Below are 17,678 nucleotides of genomic sequence, written 5' to 3'. Positions count from 1 at the left end.
AAAGGAAAACGTGATATAAAGTGTGTTATCACTACAAACGGGCACAACAGCTTCAGTGCACATTGCTATAGATTCTGCATGTCTCTGTAACTGTACAGGTTTCTTCCGAAGTACGTTTGCACTGTTGGGACACATTCTCCCAAATCTCTGAACGCGAGAGCATATTATTTACAGCATTTTAATCCTCAACACATTGTCCAGTGAGTCATTGTGCCCTGTGGCTGAGGCAGGGTCATGATAGGTTAATGGTGAACAGTGAGAAGACCTTAGTATTGGTTTAGAGAGAGAATCCAAACCATGCCAGAAAAATGCCCCCCTCAGCATAACCGACCCACTGTGCCCTTCTCCTGGCACATGTCACACTCACATTCTCTCACTTGTATAATAAAGGATGATTCATCTGACCAGAACCTTTTATTCTCTCTAGGTGTCTATAGTGCCTGTGGTTTTGGAGTCTAAACTATGAATCTGTCTTTGTAATTCACTACAACCCTTCTGTAATAACCTGCTCTGTGTAGTTATTGATGCTTCTAGCTTTATTAATATTAGTGTTTTGAACATTCGCAGTCACCTGAACAACACTAATATGTCCGGCTCAGTGAATGTGTGCTTTGAACCAGAATTTCGAAGCTTATTTTACAATGTCTCATAGATCAAAATTCAGACGTCACTTCAGTCTGTTGTCGCCATTCTTATTGAGACACGGCCAGCGGATTTTGTTGTTTTTGTGCCTTAATAATAAACCCTCTGTCGGAGTCAGTTTCAGCAGGTCAACCAGACCTGCTCAGGATTTTTCTACACTTCACAAAATTGCTTTACACACTGTAGCAATGTAGCATGTGTCCTCTAATAAAGAATATGTTTTCCTTATGCAGAGCAACTTAGTTATCTCATTTATACAACTGAGCAATTGAGGGTTAAGAACAACGATCAGGGGCAGAGCAGTGGCAATGTGGTGGTCATGGGATTTGAACTCAAAAGCTTCCGATTAATAGTCAATAGTCACCCTCCGATCTACCAGCACTGCTCGACTGGTTCCACCATCTCTCAGGGTAAGAGGCAAGTATACTACAAGACTCTTCTCTGTTCTGGCACCAAGGTGGTGGAATGAACTTCCCCTAGAGGTCCAGACAGCTGAGTCACTGGCTATTTTCAAACGGCGGTTGAAGACCTACTTATTCAGGAAACACTTCAACTAGCACTTCTTTCCCTATCTTTTGCATATATATATATATGCATATATATATATATGCATATATATATATATATATATATATATATATATGCATATATATATATATGCATATATATATATATATATGCATATATATATATATTCGTGTGTGTGTATATATTTTTTTATCCTGTGTCAAAGGTTGTCAAAGGTTTTTTTAATACATACATATGTATATATATATACGTATATATATATATATGTATGTATGTATGTATGTATTAAAAAAACCTTTGACACTTTTTCACTGTAACTTTGAGCAATGTTTTAGACTCATGGTATCTTAAGTATGTAACCTAGTGAACCAGAGTAATGTATCCAATGTTAGAGATTTAAGCACTTATTTACGTCACTCTGGATAAGGGCGTCTGCCAAATGCTGTAAATGTAAATGAATACTTTCACAGTGACACATGTGGAGTGGCCCAATGCATGCCTCTGTTCAGCATGAGTTAATATGAAAAATTTAAAAAAAGTTTTACATAGAGTTTCTTACTGGTCAACTTTTTCAGGTTTTTGGACAGTCACCATGTAATATTTTTGTCATTTGTTTTCCTTAGTGTCCATTTGTACATTGTTCTTGATAGCTGATATATCATTATAACGCAAAATGTACACACGCTGAGCTATTAGATTAATGTTTTCGCACCAAATAATGTAATGATAATGTACAGGACCTCAAACTTGAAATTGTTTACAGGCAGTTTTTTTATTCACTTTGGTATCGATCACAAAAACATCCACAGAACACTGGAAAAGAGATACATCTCTCTGAGCCTCAACTCAGATCTCACAAACAAAACTGGCTAGTCAAAGACTATAGATTTAAGGTAAATCTCAGTATATCACAACATTTGCTTTTAATGGTCGCATATTACACCGTGAATCACTATGACAACAGTCAAGTTAATAAAAATGTGAAAATTCACGAAAATGTAAATGGATAGAAATCAAGTAGAACTTAAGTAGATCCCTGTGTGGACTTGTGGACATGTGGTATGTGTGCTCTTCAATTATATTAAGTAACTTCTCAATAGTAGCATGCACTAGTAGGTCAAGCAAAACTTGTGAAATATGGTTTCAAAAGAGATTCTCATTTTTAAAAGTGATTAGGAACATATTGTTGGGCAGATTATTACTAGCAGAATGTATACGATGTTCACAGCAAGTTGGTGATCCCAGCAATAACACCTAGAACTTTCACTTTTTAAGTGGATCAAAAATGTGTACACACTATGTGCAAGGGAAACACCAGCAAGACTCCAAAGGAGTGTGTCATAGAAGTAAATACTCCACATGCAAAACAAGGACTGTGAACAATATTTTTCATGAGTGAACTAAAGCTGCATGCAATTTTCCCATTTTTCTCATACTTTTGCCTTGTTGATGAATATTTCTACTAACGTCTTTAATTGGACTTGGGGCTGTGATCACAAAAAAATGACACTAAAAAAACAATTCTTGACATATTCATGTTGAACATTTACAGCAGAAGGCTGTATGGAGAACCGAGACCTGAAATGCAATACAATTTGCTCGTCACATCAACAATAAACAAACACAAGCACAGCGGTGAAGCAGGTAGCATTGTAGCATCAGCTCTCCAGTGTCCCTGGTTCAATTCCGATTTTGTATTACTGAGTTTGGGTGCAAGGTGAAGATTCTGTGAATGTTCTACCTGTTTTGGGTTCTTCTGGATTTTCTGGATTTCTACCACCTCCCTAACACATGTACACATTAACAATGCTAAATTGTCCCTAGGCATCAGTGAGTTTATGGTGTCAGTGGACTGGTCTAACATTCAATGTGTTTTTCTCCTTCAGGCATGGTGTTCATGCAATAGGCTACGCTAAGGATTCACCAAGACCAAGATAAAACAATTACTGAAGATTGATTGATTGATTGATTGATTGATTGAACAACTTCAACTAAATGGAAAGTTTAGTGATTAGAGGAAAGGGAGGTGGTGATGTCTAAGAATTTAGGCAAAACCTCTGGATAGCTTCTGCTACAAAAACACTGTTATCAGTAAGAAATAATGAAGATGTGACGTCACTGTTAACTAGAATGAATAAGGTGGAGCTTTAGATAGAATAGATAAATGGAACTTTTCTCCCAGACTTCAGATTTTTTTTAAACTCCATTTGTGAGTTATTTATTATTATTTTTTATTTTTTTTACTTTTAACCTGTTTTTATATCTGTTGTAAGTTTCTCTTAGCTTTTTTGTGAACACAGCCCCAGGGCTCTACACTGGTCATTTGTTTCCATGTTTTTCTATCAGCTATGAACACTGAATGAAGTGCCACTAGTTGTAAAAATTTTTGCTCAGCAGACAATACTGAGACAAGGCATTTTCAGTGCATAGATCTCTTTGGGGATCAGTGACACTACATGTAACAACTTTTTGCTCACAATATCTGTAATACATATTTTGTAATATTTTTAATTAAGCATTTGTGCTTAGAACATAGATTCTCCACAAGAATGACACATCAGGAGAAACTGCAAACATTCAGAGTCACAGAAAAGGACTGAAAGATCACAACTTTAAGTTTCCCTGCATGAGTTCACAAGAGCTGACAGAGTGAAATAATGTATTTGGATGCAGTCCACATGCAGACAAACCCATTGTCAGTCTGACCTCTGATCACAGATAGAGACAGAGAGATCTGTGCCTTGGTTCTACTTAAACACCTCTTCCCTGCTTTTGCTGCTGAAGGTGGCTTCGGGGGACTTCTGGGTACACCAGAAATCCAGTAAAGGTGATGTACTTCGCATGATTACTGTATGCACCAAACCCTTCCCTTTGGTGACTGTAGAGCCACACTGTATCTCCCTTTTGCAGTTGCAGCATCAGGCTTTGACTCTGCAAGGCCTTCTCAGTATCACTGTCATCATATATCATAGCCTGGACCTCCAAGTGATTCTTCATCAGCTTCACAGAAAGGGTCTTGTGCGGCAGCTTACCAGCATTAAATGAAAAGTAGTAGGCCCCGGGTACACGGCATATGAATACACCTGAACTCACATTAAAGTCATTGCCAATGTTGACAAATTCAGTGTCGAATGTTATTGGCTTGTGTTCAGGATAACCTTTATCTATGCCGAGAATGCTCTGGGTTCGTCCAACTGAGAAAGCACACCTCTGGTCCTCCTCCTCCTCAACATCCCTCCTCTCTTCATAGATCTCTTCTTCTTTCTTTACTTCGCTCACAGTCCCCTCTGTGTCCACTTGCTGTGTTGTATGGTGGGCGAATATTGTTGCTTGTTCGTTACTGATCTGTTCTTTGTGTTCTTGGAATGTATATATATCTGGGTAAATCATGTATCCACTGAAAGTTGTGTAGTGCCCTGTGTTGCTATAGATTGCATAGCGTGGATCACCATGGAGACGTAGCCAGACGGTGTCACCGAAGTCGAGCTGCAGCATGGCACTTTGACTCTGGACCTTACGTTCCTCACCTCCGTTGTCATCATATATGATTGCCTGTACCTCATTCCGGTTCTTCATCAGCATCACAGACAAGTCCCGGTGTGGGAACTTCCCCACGGTGAAGGAGAAATAGTATGCTCCAGGGATCCGGCAGCGAAATAATCCTGTTTTTGGTTCAAAGTCACCGCCGATATTGACATAGATCTTGTCAAAGGTGACGACCATCTTTGGCCCGCCCTCCATACTGGTAGTGCGAGCAACAGAAAATGCTGATCGCAGCTCCACCGCATCGGGCATGCGTGCAAATGCCCACACGGCCAACCCATGACACAAAGCACATAACAGCAAGGACCTGGCAGCTGGCAACATCGCTCCTGTTGGGAAAGAAGAGAAGCATTTCAGAGTCAGAGTCAGATACAGGAATTTTAAACATATAAACGATGAATGTTTTAATCACAGTTAATTTTATTTTGCATCTGTTTAATTGGACTATAACCATGAGTTTCAAATTGAAACCGTAACGTTTTCTTTAATGAAGCAAAGGCCATGTACAATTTTGTTTCAGAATATTAGAAACAAACTCCTGGTATAAAATTTAATGTGGTACTCAGGAGATTAATGATGAAGCTAATGATGATTCATTTATTCAGTGACCACTTATCATGACCAGACTTGCTGTAGATCCCGGAACGCTGTTCTCAATGCAGATATACACACCAGACTATGTGGCTTTTTTTATTTGCCTTGATCGTTTTGAAGACCAAATCTTTATTGCTCAATATTTTAGTTAAAGCTTCAGGATGTTTATTATGCATGCTTATTTGTAGGATTTGTCATTTAGCTTCAGAAGTGACCATATGAAGAGCTACACTCATACATTCTAAAGTCTTTTTCTGTTAATAAATGGACAATGATCACAATAACAATTTTATCAAGAATGAGTTAAAATGCAACTGAACAAACAACTGAATATATATTTTTATTTGGGATTGAATTCCACACAAAAGAACGTAAAGGTTTTAGATTATATACCAATAATTTGCTGCTTACTGTGTTTTTTTTTGTATTGTAGTTAATAATAGATATTATAGATGCAAAGTGCCAGCGGGGGGTAAAATTTAAAACACAGTATATATTACTGCCTTTGGTGACTGTTGTACTACAAGAACTCTAATAACAGGCTCAGCCTCCTTCTCTTGCCTGCAGAAGGGAGTTTAATGAGATACATGCTGGATCAGAGTAATAAAGGGTAGCAGAAGCTGACTCAACGCTATTGCATAATGTGTGTTATCTCAGTTGTGTAATCAATTTTTTTTTTACATTTTTTTATTATTTTTATTTAGATCATAGTGTCACAGTCAGAAGGCATCACGGTAGCCGAACCATCAGAGAAATCAGGATCACTTAATTAAACATTTATATAAATCAAGCATTATTGCCACTTTAATATGTTCATGTAAGCTTCACCCGAGTCTCTGTTCCAATCAGAGAATCGTTTCGAATTACAACAGCTTCAGTCAGCCACGGACCAACACTACAAACTGCTTCCTGCCAGCACAGAAGCTGAAAGCATGCAAAAAAAAATTATGAATAATAATACAGATCAGATTCTGATAATGAGATCTTCTGAGATTTCAGAAAAGTAAGGAGAAATGGAGTGTGGCACAATAATGATATGGTTACTGTGTTTTAATTGAGGTTTTGTCTAAATTAGCAAAATAATTCATTGTCGTTTAATGTTCATGCAAATCTGAATCAGTACTGTATGTTATCTATATAACCAAATGTATATACACACCTGACCATCACACCCATATGTAGACCTTCTCCAAACTATAGCCATAACGTTGGATTGTATAGGATTGACTTTGTATCTCCCTGCACTGGGACTAAGAGGAACAAATCTGGTCCAGCATGACAATGCCCCTGTACACAAAGCAAGCTTCATGAAGGAACTAGAGAGTCCTGACCTCAACCCCACTGAACACCTTTGGGATGAGCTGGAACAGTAAATGCACCTCCGGCCTCTTCATCCAACATCAGTGCTTGAGCTCATTAATTCTGTTGTGGCTGAATGACAAATAAAATCCCCACAGCCAATTTCTGAATTCTAATGTAAAGCCTTCACAGGAGATTGTAGGTTATAATTATTAACAGCAAACAGGGACTAAATCTGGGATGGTGTTGTATGGGTGTGATGGTCAGGTCCACATACCTTTCTCAATAGTATAGTATCGACCTCTTTTTACCTTTTTCTGGTCAGATCTAGATCTCTGTGTATATTTAGATCTAGATCTATGTGTATATTTATGTCAAGTTCAGCTACAGGATCATTCAGTGTGTAGACCGTAGTAATGGAGATTTCAGCATGTTTTGGTCATTCAGGTTGTTCTGCTCAGCTCAACATAATTGACTCTAATCACAAAATCTAGCTAATATTTTTTTTTTTTTTCAAAACTAGGCAAAATTTGAAACACTTGCAATAAGACCATTATTTCTACCTTTTCTATATTTCCTACCTTCAGACAGTCCGGGTTCCTGAAATCATATTTCACCTCCTTCTAAACAAAATAACACTGCATAGCAATGCATTTTATAAATGATCTAAATGATTTCAATTATTTGATTACAACAAATGTGCATTGACAGATACAGTAAATAGAATAGAATTGTGCCTGCTCTGTCTGGCCATTTCCAATCATCCTGATAGCTGATATTTGACTATAATACAATAGAATACATCAACAAGCTGCAGCACACTGTCCATCCCAGTCATGCTGCCTCATACACACAGCTGATAGTCGAACATGTGAATCACCGTATGAGCTAAAAAACAGCACAAATGCTGCAAGAGGTTTCCATAGAAATGTTATTACACTTTCAATGTAACAATATTGCTTGCATCTGCAAAAAACAAAAAAAAAACATCTCCTGTATGAGTCAGCTCTCGATGTTCACAATGACATGTGGACTGTTGAAATCTTCATGCTGTGAACTGCTCTGTCTGCTGAACACAAAGCATCCCACCGTTTTAGGTAACATGGATTCGTTTTTCAAAATGTGAATTCATTTCACTTTACCGACACAACACAAAGTAGTGAATTAAATGAGATATTGAAGAGGACAATCAGGCAATGGATCAGTCATAGAGGACAAAAGACAACCATTTCCACCTGAGCTGGATTTTTATGAGAAAAAAAAATCAATTGAGGCTGAGATAGCTCTGTACCTGGAAAAAGCAGTTATTTCAGAGTAATTTAAAACTTGTCATTTGGGTTCAGGCAATTGAGTCATGTTTGCACAGAATACTGTGCAATGTACATTTCCTTACAGAAAATTCTGTGTGTGTGTGTGTGTGTGTGTGTGTGTGTGTGTCTTGTGGGGGATGGAGGTTTACAAAAGGTCTCTGTACTGTGAGCACTGCACCATAATTCGAAAGCCCCTATCGCTCAAGACTGTTCTACCAGCACACAAGCTCTCTCGTTTTCAAGAATATAGTAGAGCAAATACAAGTAGGACAAATCTGACCACATTATCTTTTTCATATCTCTGTAGTCCAGTGGTTTTGCACCACTGAACTCTGTAATTGTAGCTTTCTATGTAATGATGTGTTTACACACTGCAACACTACTGTTACATCTCTCTCTATGTAGTTACTGTAGATACTGCATTGACTTTTTCAGTCACCTAAAGAACAGCTATATTATTTTTCCTTACATGCCGTAAGTCATTATTAAAGGTGTGCTATCGAGCACAATGTCCAGCCTTATTTTCTGATGCCTTTCACACTTATCTAAATGCCGATATCACACATTGTTCCAGCTGAAGCACAAGCAGCTACAGTAAATAGGGACTGAAGCTCCTGCCCAATAATGAACCCTCTATTAGAGTCACTTAGATGTTTTCCTCTTGCCATCTTCTACAAAGGCCAACTTGGATTTCTTAGCATTTTATACAGTACATGCTACAGTGTATGTAAGGATGTCCACTGTTTAATTATTTAATGTCGTAAGGATGTCAAAAAGCAACTGCACTTTGATATGTTTCACCAATCATTTATTCAGTATTTGCCCTTTAATTTGTTAATTGTCCGCAAATAGTAAGAAACAGGAACTGGATCTTGGACAAAGACATAGAGATAGAATCAGGTTCTTTAACCTAGGCATGAGGTATGAAGCTATGATCAGTTAAGGGCACGTTCTGCTATTTATAATTTTAGGGTAAAGAGATAGATAACACAACCTTTGCGTCAACTGCAATATCAAGTTAAATAAAGTCAGTAAGATCTAGTATTTAAACAAAACTGTAAACTTCTGAAAGATCTACAGTATACTGTAGGATGTTTGCCTGCCAATTCCGTTTATTTAAACAAATGCTTCTTCTTACATCAGAGCCTCGGATTGTAACTTCTTTACTTTACACTGAATTACTAATGCGTATTATTATTACACACAAAACAGCTTTATTTGAGGTACAAAAGCAATATCATATCTCTTTAAAATGCATTGACGTGTATTGCATTTTAAAAGGATTTTGACAGCTAATTAGATTTTGAATTTGTTTACTCCCTGCTTTCTGCTAATGCTGTGTTTTTTGCTTAAAATAGTGTCTATTCATCAAAATGCTGTCAACGGCACAAAGGACCAATGGCTTTGTCCTTTTTCCACAGACTCTAGGCTTTAATTTCCAGGTTGTGGTTTCACTGAGTTGTTTTAACCTGCAACAGCTTAGGGGTACAGTACAGTACAGTAGACTCAAACAATATTAAGTCAAGACAAAACAGAGGAGCTTAAAGTATGTCACTAACCAGGACTGGCAGGTCTCAACAAAAGTTCCAGCTACATATCAAAAACCACATAAAGACCTGAAGCCGGTCCAACTAAATGTCAGACAAATCTTTCATTATGTACTCAACATTTGCTGGGAAAACAATGTCACCTTGGTGCACGCGCATTTTAAAAGTACAGACATTATCCACTCCATTAGTCTCCCAATTTTTGCAGTATATGTTATAAAAGAAATAATTATGTAAATAATACATTGTGCACTTACACAATTGTGCACTTACACGTTGCCTTTGTTTGTGGAAATGTATTGGTTTTCATTTTGATTGTTTTTTATACAGCTATCAGCTTGCCTGGGCCAGAATGATTCCTTCCCCAGTGGACCCATAGTAGCACTTTTTATACCCCCAGGTACAATATTAAATCTAAAGAGGTAACTGGGGCAGTGAGCATGTTCTCCCATAATGAAACAACAGTTTATATCCCTAAAACAGCAAAAAATATTTTTAGCCTGTTTGGCCATTCCAAAGTGGTAATAAGTATTTCACTAGAATTGAAAATGTATGGAGTGTTTGCTGAACGGCTGATATTGGATGTGGTGGAAGCTGCCCCTGGTTTTACATATTTAGGTTTGTGTACCTGGCCAGAAGATCTCAGCAATTATTAGATTAACTATGAAAATTTTCAAGCTCAGTTTTACTGACGAACCACAAACTCCTCAACTCAAGTTGGAAATCCCTCAAACATTCTAAAGATCCCTCAGTTTCATTTAAAATTGTGTTCAATTTTTCTATTCATGATTGATTTTCCCTGTTTTACAATATAATCATGTTGTGCTGATGTTTTCTAGTTAGTCCTGTTTATGCAGTTCACACGTGGGCTACATTTTGCCATATTACATATTTTCTGAGAAATATTATGCAAACACTGCAAAAAAAAGAACGCACACACACACACACACACGCCCATACAGTACACACACACAAACACACACACACACACACGCCCATACAGTACACAAACACACACACACACACACACACCTTAAGAGGTTCCTTAATGGCCTTTGTATGATCAAAAGTCTTAAATGTCAAAAAGAAAAAGGCCCTAGTTTGAATCGTTTATAGCTCTTTGATGTAAGGTTCTACACAGATCCAGTAAGCACTACAAAAGAGCAAGCAACCATTTTGTGTTGGATGTTGCATGGTGAATTAAAATATAGGCCAAATATGAGACATGGATTTGTTTTTATTTTTGTTTTTTTTTTGCATCCTAAGGCTTTTAATTTTATTATTACAGTTCATGAACAGCCCAAGGTATGAGAGAGATACCTGTGCTTATGCCTTTTTTTGATTCAAGTAGACATTTTCATTTTTGTGTGGCTCTATAATTTTAATGTGTTTTACCAATTACTCGATGAACCCCAGTAGGCTTGCCCTCTGCATGAAGGCAGCCTGTTTGTTTATTATTTCTTGAGAAGCTGTAGGGAAATATATCAGCACATGATGTAAGGTGATATATCTGGTAACAGTGTTTGATTTATCTGTTGATGGATACCTAATAGTTTCAAATCCGTACCGCTGTGCTGTTGCATCTTCCCTGTTGCCAAGAAACACAACTTTTGTGAATCAGGGACAAACATGATGCTTTTTCTCTCTACACAGTACCACTGCCAGTAATCATTAAAAATGTCCAAAAAATTTCTGTACTGTATCTGACTTTCCCTATAGAGAAGGAAAAGGAAAGTTGTGGTTAAGGTGTTGGTTGACTGATCAGATGGTTGTGAGTTTGAACACCAGGATTACCAAGCTGCCACTGCTGGGCCCTTGAGCAAGGTCCTCAAATGCTCAGTTGTATAAATGAGATAAATATAAGTCTCTCTGTGTAAGGGTGTCTGACAAATGTCATAAATGTAAATATAATGTAAGTATTTGATGAGCTCTGAGCACTCACCAGGATAATGATAGCTCACTGTAAGAGTAGGACAGTAAGAGGCTAAATCAATATAAACTCAGTTGATGAGTATCATAGGTTGAAATTGAGACAGGGAAAGGATGAGTGACTGATGCTGCCATGTCCTGTTCCCCCCTCAGAGCCAGCATCAGTCCTGAAAGCTAGTCCTGTGACTGACTGGGAGAATTACAAAACGCTGTTTGTACTTCATCAGAATAATCTGAAAATATGGAACAGTTAAATATTTTTGGCTATATGCTTGTCTTTCTGTCATTGTTTGGGTGGTGGCTCAACTCTGGATCCGCTGTATTTGACAAAAAAAAAAAAAACAGTAAGCAGAAATTCAGCAGGCAGAACATCCTAGACAAATGGCCAGACTGGATTAATGTCACAGAAAGTATACTGTAACTCTTGAGTACTCTTTACAACCATAGAGAAAAGAAAAGCCTCTCAGCTTGTACCTTTAGGTGGGTGGGCTACAACAGTAGATGTAATTGTAGCATAAAAGCCTTTATTATCACCACATATAGATTACAGCACAGTAGAATTCTTTTCTTCACATATCTCAACTGAAGAGGTTGTGACAGAGCAGAGGGGCAATTGGGTTAATTGCCCAACAGTAGCAGCTTGGCAGTGCTTGGGCTAAAACCCCGACCTTCCAATTAACAACCCAGAGCCTTAGCCACCACTGCCTGAATAACATCGTGTTGTGGACATTTACCTTAGGCAAGAACAACAATCTAATGCCACAGGCCCTCAAAACCGCATCAATAAGACAATTGAAGATAACAATCCTTTTTTTTCAAACTCAGTCTTGACAAACTATGACTTCATGGAGCTTGCTTTGTGTGGAGGGGCATTGTCAAGCTGGAACAGGTTTAAGATTCTTAGCTACAGTGAAGGGAAATTGAAATGGTACAAAGATATCTTATACTCCTGCATGCTTCCATTTGTAACAACAGTTTGTGGGAAAAACCTACAGGTGTGACTGTTAGGTGTTCATAACCTTAGGGCATATAGTGTAGAACAGTACTATATACACACATTCATACACTCATTCATACACTCATTCATACACTCATTCACACTTTAGCAATTTAGTCTTCTGAATTCAGCAACTGATATGTTTTAGATAGTTGGAGGAAACCAGAGAACACAGAAGAAATTTAAAATCAATGAACAATGACAGAAAATCTACATCTTTTTTCAAATTGTTATTTTTGTGCTGATTTTGTAAAATAAATATTTTTAATTCAACAGAAAGTATCTGGTGAATTACCCCTGAAGGTTATTTACATAAACAGGTTATTGAATTCTAATTATGATAATTATACTTTTTAGGACTTTATAATAGGATAATATTCATTCATTCATTCATCTTCTACCGCTTATCCGAACTACCTCGGGTCACGGGGAGCCTGTGCCTATCTCAGGCGTCATCGGGCATCAAGGCAGGATACACCCTGGACGGAGTTAATAGGATAATATAATAATGATATTTAAAAAAGGACTGTTTTCCATTGTTTACAGTAAGCTTGTCATCAAAACTTATTTCTCACTGATCATGCTGGAGTACTATTTATCTGTCCCATTCTAATCCTCGTCTTCTTACAGAAGCTGCTCAGTGGATAAAACATTATTAATAAGCTTCTTTAGTCTACATGCTGCTTAAAAATTATGATGGTGTAAATATCCAGTTGGCATTGTTTTAGTTTTGCTTAATTTTTCTAATCAATAAGTTGAAAATGTTTTACAGTTGAGATTTGTAATTCAATAAAATCTTACTGATTTATTTGAAAAGGAAATTAAATTTATTTTTGGGGAAGTATTATTGTATTTTACAAGCTCTCTAAAATGATCTCTCTTTATCTATTCTTTTTTCTTTCTTTCACAAAATGAATTATATATCAAAGATTCAAGGATTTGTGCCAGTTATAGTAGTTATTCATAATATCTGATTACATTATCCAATCATTCAATCCTACTAATTATAGAAAAGGTGTTATCATTGTTTCATAGAGTTTTATGTATTTTCTTAAAGTCTTAAAGCATTCCATTTCTCATTGTTTGTGTATGATTGTAGTGTAGTTAAAATGGGGTTTTTAAAAATTTAAATTTTGGCAATGGAAAAGATACCATTATTGTACCATGTAGATGTCATAGACTGGTAAGTGTTAAAAGTTCGCTATATATGTCCAGAATTATTAAGAATTGGGGTCTAATGTCAGGTATCTCAATCTAGAAACTAAAAAGCAACAAAACAAAAATACACAATAAATGATTCTGAGTATCAGTAAAGTTCACAAAAGCTACAGGGCAGTTTATGTTAACACAATGGTGCTTTGTCATGATACAGTATGTCATGATATGTCATTCTTTACAGTACTTATTTTTAGACTCATTTTCATAATGTGGCATTGAAATTATATCGCCACTGTTATGGTAAGGTTTTATTATAAAAAAAAATCCACAATCAGGATCCAGAACAATCCAAGGTCAATACACAAAAATCACAATAAACAGAAATCATCAGAGCAAATCTACACATTAGAAAAAAAGCTAGACATGGGTGAAAAACAGGAAGGAAATAGAAAGGAATGGTTCAGAAATTACGCAATAAGGCGATATCTGTAATGGGAAGGAATAGACTGATAGATGTTACAAATAAAGTTAATGTTGGAAGATATTCAGCTGAAGTTGTTTTGTACTTTATTTGTTTTTACAAACTGTTGTGTAAAGTGGCAGATTAAGGCAGTCTGTCATTCAGGGTAGATGTTGCAGTGTCTGTCATCTGTGACAGCTTTAATGACCTGTTGTGACAGGGCAAAACTGCAGCTACACTCCTGCTATTACATTATGGTGGTCAAGGTGATGTTGAAAATATAACTCTGTTGAGGTTCTGCTATTATTGTTTTAAAATCACAACACTGTCTGGCGATAAGCCTTCAGAAAGCTGCTTGTGCAGTTAAGTGTTGACTTTCTAGTTGGTTTCATTCATCCATCCATTTATCCATCCATCCATCCATCCATCCATCCATCCATCCATCCATCCATTCATTCAGTCATCCAACCAACACCCATTCATTCATTCATTCATTCATTCATTCATTCATTCATTCATTCATTCAATCATTCATCGATATATCCATCCATCCATAAATCCATCCATCCTTTCTGTTATTCATTTATTTGTTTGTTCTTTTTTGTTTGTTCACAAAGCTGGGATCAGATGTGAGATATTAAAATTGTAGTTATAAGCAATCACTAAAAATGCATAAAAAAGCATAATATTATAACCCAGATTGTCATGAAAATGGGAATCCAGTATACATTGACCTTATGAAATGGTCAATGCTCTCATTAGTAATGAAACAGAGCATGGCTTAGCTCTCACTGGTCACTATAATGTTTAGTAGTCAGATATCTTAAAGTAGTTCCATCCAAACAGCATCATAAGACAAGTCAATTAACATCTAAAACATATTATTGCATTATGATAAGTAATAGACTCAGTGAGGCAAACTAATTAAAACCAGTGTGATGTGGTGTCAAACAACATTTTCCCAGCCTGCGTCTTTGTATAACAAGAACAGCCGTGCATTTCCTGGGGGGATTTGGGGTGGGTGGGTGTGGGATATGGGGGCTGCTCAGGATCACAGAGATACTGTGATACATTACTGGTTTAATAAACAAATGACATCTCGTCAGAAAATGTCCACCTCCACCTTTTACTTAATGCATATCATCAATAATTAATACATCATTAATCACTGTACTACTAAGGGCCATTCAGAAATAATACATCTTGTGTGTATGTGTGTATGTCTGTGTGTGATATGATACGATGATATAATGTAAAAATAAAGCAACGTTGGCCTTTCCAAATTTAATTAATTACTATTTTGATATCATTTGGTAACTGCAGTGGATGTGCCCTTATTTAAGAGAAAAAAATAAAAGACCACTGTAACATAATCAAGTCCCAATTGAGTCCTCTGAGAGTTTGAGCTAGACAAATGGAGTCATTAAACAAATCATTCACACACAGTCACTTAGCGACTCACCCAACCACACATTTTCAAATCAGCTATTAATTTTCCACTGCAATATGCTTTCTAATGGTCTAATTTAAGAGAATAAATTTGCTTTAATTTAATTATTTGTATTTTTTCTCACTGTGTTATTCCATATGGGAAATCTAAAATGGTCATATAATTTATTTGGTATTTAACAATTTTGTTTTTGGTTTGTATGACCTAAATAATACAGTTGTTAAGTGCTCCTTGTCTTTAGTGTGCAATGCAGTTAATACATTGGACTATGGAATATAGTCTCACAGAGCAAGAAAACAAAAAGCAGAATAGAATAGAAAGAAAGAATAAGACATAGATCTTGTCACTGCCTCCCGCTCCGCTTCATCATTTAGATCAGTATATAATAAGCACATTTGTAATGTGATTATCATGCAAAAAAAACAATTGTTTTGTAGAAGATGTAACACAATATGAAAGCACGAGTGAATAGAAATTTGTTTTTATCTGCTGTTTAAAAATAGCATCAGTCCTTTGAGAGCTGGCAGTCTCACACTGTCTCATCTTTCACACACACACACACACACACTTATGTGCACACACACACACACACACACTTATGTGCACACACACACACGCACACAAACGGACAAACACACCTGTGAGGTAAGCAGCCTTCTTTTTGGTGTTTAGATCTATTTTATTGTCTTGCCTGAGACATAGAACAAGGATAGTGTATCGCTTTTGTCAAAATCAACCATATTCCTGCTGTGTGTACGTTCAAATCCCTTTAATTACAAAGCTTCACCTTTTGCTTCAATCTGTTTTTTAATCCAGTACTTAATATAGGCAACTTAGTGCTATACATGAGAGATAGTGTGAGAAAGGGAGTGAGATGCTGAGATAAAGAAGCAATGGAGATCACATAGCATGCAGAGATATAAACAGGTCTACAGATAACCTGTCATCGTAAAGCTGTTTGAGATTCTAATCAGCTTCACACTTTGAATTAAATGTGCTAAAGAGAATACATGAACAGGTGATTGCATATTTATGTAGACCATAATAAATGCATACAATGCTGTGAAAGACCTCGCATCAGATCTGAGAAATTCATATACATAGATTCAGAAAAACACGAAGAGATGATTCACAGACACACAAATAGACAGATTACATGCTTTGATTTTTTTCTTACCACTGACTTGTAGGTAGACGGAGGTTTGCATAAAGTTCTGTTAGTCGTATTGTGTGTTCTCTTTCTCTTTCTCTCCTTCTCTCTCTTCCCTTCTCTGCGTGTTTGTTCTCAACCTGCTGCTGATGTCTGGCAAACTGCAGGCATAGCACACACTCTCGCACATACACACACACGCACACACACACACACACACATAAGCAGTGAGAGTCATACATTCATTGGAGGATCTAAGAGAAATCGGGGGCTACGAGGAGATCGGGGGACTCTGGAGAGGACGAACAAAAGAAATGACCATCTGGGGTGACATCAGAGGGGGGAATGTGTACAGAGGCACATAGTAAGATTCACTTCATCTTTTCTTAAACAGATCCATAAACGTGTGAAGAGAATTTATAGATCAAAATGAACATGAACTAGAGGGAACGAGTGAGTTTTGGGGTAAATATTTACAATTTGGAAACTGATATTCAGCATGAGCAGAAAATACTGACATAAACGTCTATGAAAAAAGAGGAGAACACATTCATTTTCAATTTCTCATTTACATTTGATCTAGGAATAGATTAAACTATACCCTCATATACACCTGTCCATATCATGCGTCTTATACAAGCATTTACACACATAGCTTAATGCATCTCCAGTTGTCCAGAATGAAATCTGGTAGTATTCTTATTAATATGCAAACCAGTTGTTCACTTCATGCTTCAGAAGATCCATGAAATCCTTGGCAACATTCTTCAAAGCATGAACTTCAGTATTTACTGAAGAGGTGTGTCTTCTATTGGTCTGGATTTTCTTGACAGATGCGTTCACTCTGTAGAATGTGCCTAATATTCATTTGAGCGCTCCTGAAGTGAACTGGACTGTCGGTATGTTGTGAATACATTTACTCTTTCATTAGCATTCTGATCTGTCTTCATCTGGATATAATCCTGAGGCATGAAAAGGTCAGATATGAACATTGTCTGTCAGGCACAATTGGTTTGTTTTTATCACAAGAAAATTGACAGCATTATACCTCTTCACACTATCTAGTCATTA

At 36.9% G+C, this 17,678-nt stretch overlaps 1 protein-coding gene across 1 annotated transcript; it reads right to left on the bottom strand.

The window, feature by feature from the left end:
- Window positions 1-1,923: 1,923 nt before the first annotated feature.
- Window positions 1,924-16,821, bottom strand: c1qtnf4 (C1q and TNF related 4). Its single transcript, XM_060859396.1, has 2 exons — window positions 16,635-16,821; window positions 1,924-5,042 (listed from the first exon to the last, which is right to left on the bottom strand). Exons 1-2 carry the CDS (start codon window positions 16,663-16,665, stop codon window positions 3,922-3,924), a joined length of 1,152 nt encoding a protein of 383 aa, XP_060715379.1. The 5' UTR covers window positions 16,666-16,821; the 3' UTR covers window positions 1,924-3,921.
- Window positions 16,822-17,678: the final 857 nt, after the last annotated feature.

Source organism: Tachysurus vachellii, chromosome 23 (assembly GCF_030014155.1).
Source record: "Tachysurus vachellii isolate PV-2020 chromosome 23, HZAU_Pvac_v1, whole genome shotgun sequence".
NCBI classification, from domain to species: domain Eukaryota; kingdom Metazoa; phylum Chordata; class Actinopteri; order Siluriformes; family Bagridae; genus Tachysurus; species Tachysurus vachellii.
The sequence above is the reverse complement of the archived record's forward strand: the minus strand, read 5'-3'. Positions and strand labels throughout refer to the sequence as shown.